The 2,006-nt window shown below is 51.4% G+C and overlaps 1 protein-coding gene across 1 annotated transcript; it reads right to left on the reverse strand.

Moving 5' to 3' along the window:
* Window positions 1-761: 761 nt before the first annotated feature.
* Window positions 762-1,589, reverse strand: H310_14153 (hypothetical protein; the record flags this gene model as incomplete). Its single annotated transcript, XM_008881950.1, has 1 exon — window positions 762-1,589. The coding sequence occupies one exon, from the start codon at window positions 1,587-1,589 to the stop codon at window positions 762-764; it is 828 nt and encodes a 275-aa protein (XP_008880172.1).
* Window positions 1,590-2,006: the final 417 nt, after the last annotated feature.

Genomic DNA, 2,006 nt, shown 5'->3' on the forward strand with positions numbered 1-2,006 from the left:
CATAATGTCGTGTTTGTTTCATATACATGGAATTGGAGGTGCGTTATTAAGGGTGCGGGATGGTGCTAGGATGACTGGGGTTGCAGGTGGGGGTGTATCTCTGAGTATTAGCCAGTGGTGATTACGTACTATGAGGTACATCGATTACCCTAACAGTTCGCGACACCATTGAGTTAGCTTTTTTTCTTTTGATAATCGTATGGGGGTATTTATTGATAGAGTGATGTGTGAAGTGTATCAACTTGAGAAATGGATAAATGTATTATGGCAGTATATGGCTATCTTAGAGGAAACCAAATACTAATCCGAGTCGCACGACCAGCTTGGACCGTGGGACTTTGGTGATGTGTGTTGTTCGATTACCCGATGTTGGCGCAACAGTCACGGTCTGAGACTGGGGTATTCTCTCCACACCTCTTGGACGAGGGGAATATTGCGCCCCAGGGCGTCGGCAACGAATCTGGATGCTGCTTTGACTCCCTGGGACCAGAACCATGCTTGTAAACGGAGAATATCGAGACGTTACGGTACCGAGCATCCTTGACAAACGCGAGGCATGCATCAAGTGTTACGTCCATGGTGCGTGCAGGATTGTAAAATTAGGTCGAATCCGCATCTATTTTTAAACGATGACAGGGTATCAAATTGCAGAGTTCCTTGTGTACCCAATACGACCAAAACTGTATCATTTAATATCCAAAACCCCGCGATTTGGTATAAAAAGACACAGGTTATAACGTTGCAGGGTGAAAATGACCTTACTACGACCCGTTGCCCCTTCTCCACACTTGGACATTTGTGAGCAATGCGCCGCCGTTCAAGTTGCCGTGCGAGACTTTGGCGATTTTCAGCGTCGAGTCCATCCATGTCGACGTGATTTCTCGACCACGGTTCAGGTCAAACATACGTAAGCGTCCAGTTGCACCGTCGACGAGCGCTAGGTTGTGCAACCGCGCAGACACGTGGGAGAATCTGCCCCCACGCAGCCCTAGCTTGTCGTCTGTGTCGAAATGGAGGGATTCGGATTGCCCAATTTCGTGCCACAAGTAGACTAGGCCGAGGTTGGACAGCGCCACGCTGAAGCCACTGCCCGCGACCATGCGCTCAATGGGGTCACGCGAGTCCGACGCAATGGAATACACCTTCGTCTGAGTGATGCAGTGGATGTGACATGTCTTGATCGAGCCGTCTGCGAGGAGCAGCGCGACGAGGCTCCACCCCGCCGTGATGATCTCGGCTTTTACATGACAGTCTTCCGTGGGAGTGCAGTTGATCACTTGCAATGTGAATTTAGCCGAAGAATATGCATTTGGCACGTACGTCCACAAGTACGCGACAGGGCTCTGGCAACGGCACTCTCGACCCCGTCGTTTGAATGGAACGTTCGTCCAATGCATCCCAAAACCACTGTCGCCATTTTGATTTAGTGCGTGAATGCCCCATCCCGTGCACGCCATCGCTGCAATCGGCCCAATGTCGGTTGAGTCAGTGGGCGTCGGCGACTGCACCCTGCCCCACGACGGTTGTTCTGCTTGTCGCGAGCGACCGTTTCCGTTCTCTCCCCACGTTAACGCGATAGGAGACGTCATGTTCTTTTACAGCTTCAACAATCCTGTTGCGGTACAGGGGTACGAATGCGGGTTGATGCGGAAGTCGCGGATTGACAGGTCCCCAGAGGACAGCTCCTGTAACGATAGAGTCTTGGACGGGGTGTACAGTACATGTTCACATGCGGGGGACAGGATGTACATGTACATACGGGGGACGGAGTGTCGGGTCGACCCAGATCAAAATGTTTTTCAACCAACAGATATATAATCGACAAGGACCCCTCGCTGCTCGTTTCATGGTTGCGACAACTCCGTTTGCTCTCGCGGCCTCTGTCGCTTGCACGGTGGTGCAAAAGTGTGCGATCACATGGCTGCCTGAAATTGGCACACCATCGCGGCCTTTGTAGTGCTCATTGCGTTGTGACTCAATGTTCGATGCCCAATTGCCAAAATCGA

Source organism: Aphanomyces invadans (genome assembly GCF_000520115.1).
Source record: "Aphanomyces invadans strain NJM9701 unplaced genomic scaffold supercont1.62, whole genome shotgun sequence".
In the NCBI taxonomy this organism is placed as follows: Eukaryota; Oomycota; class Saprolegniomycetes; order Saprolegniales; family Verrucalvaceae; genus Aphanomyces; species Aphanomyces invadans.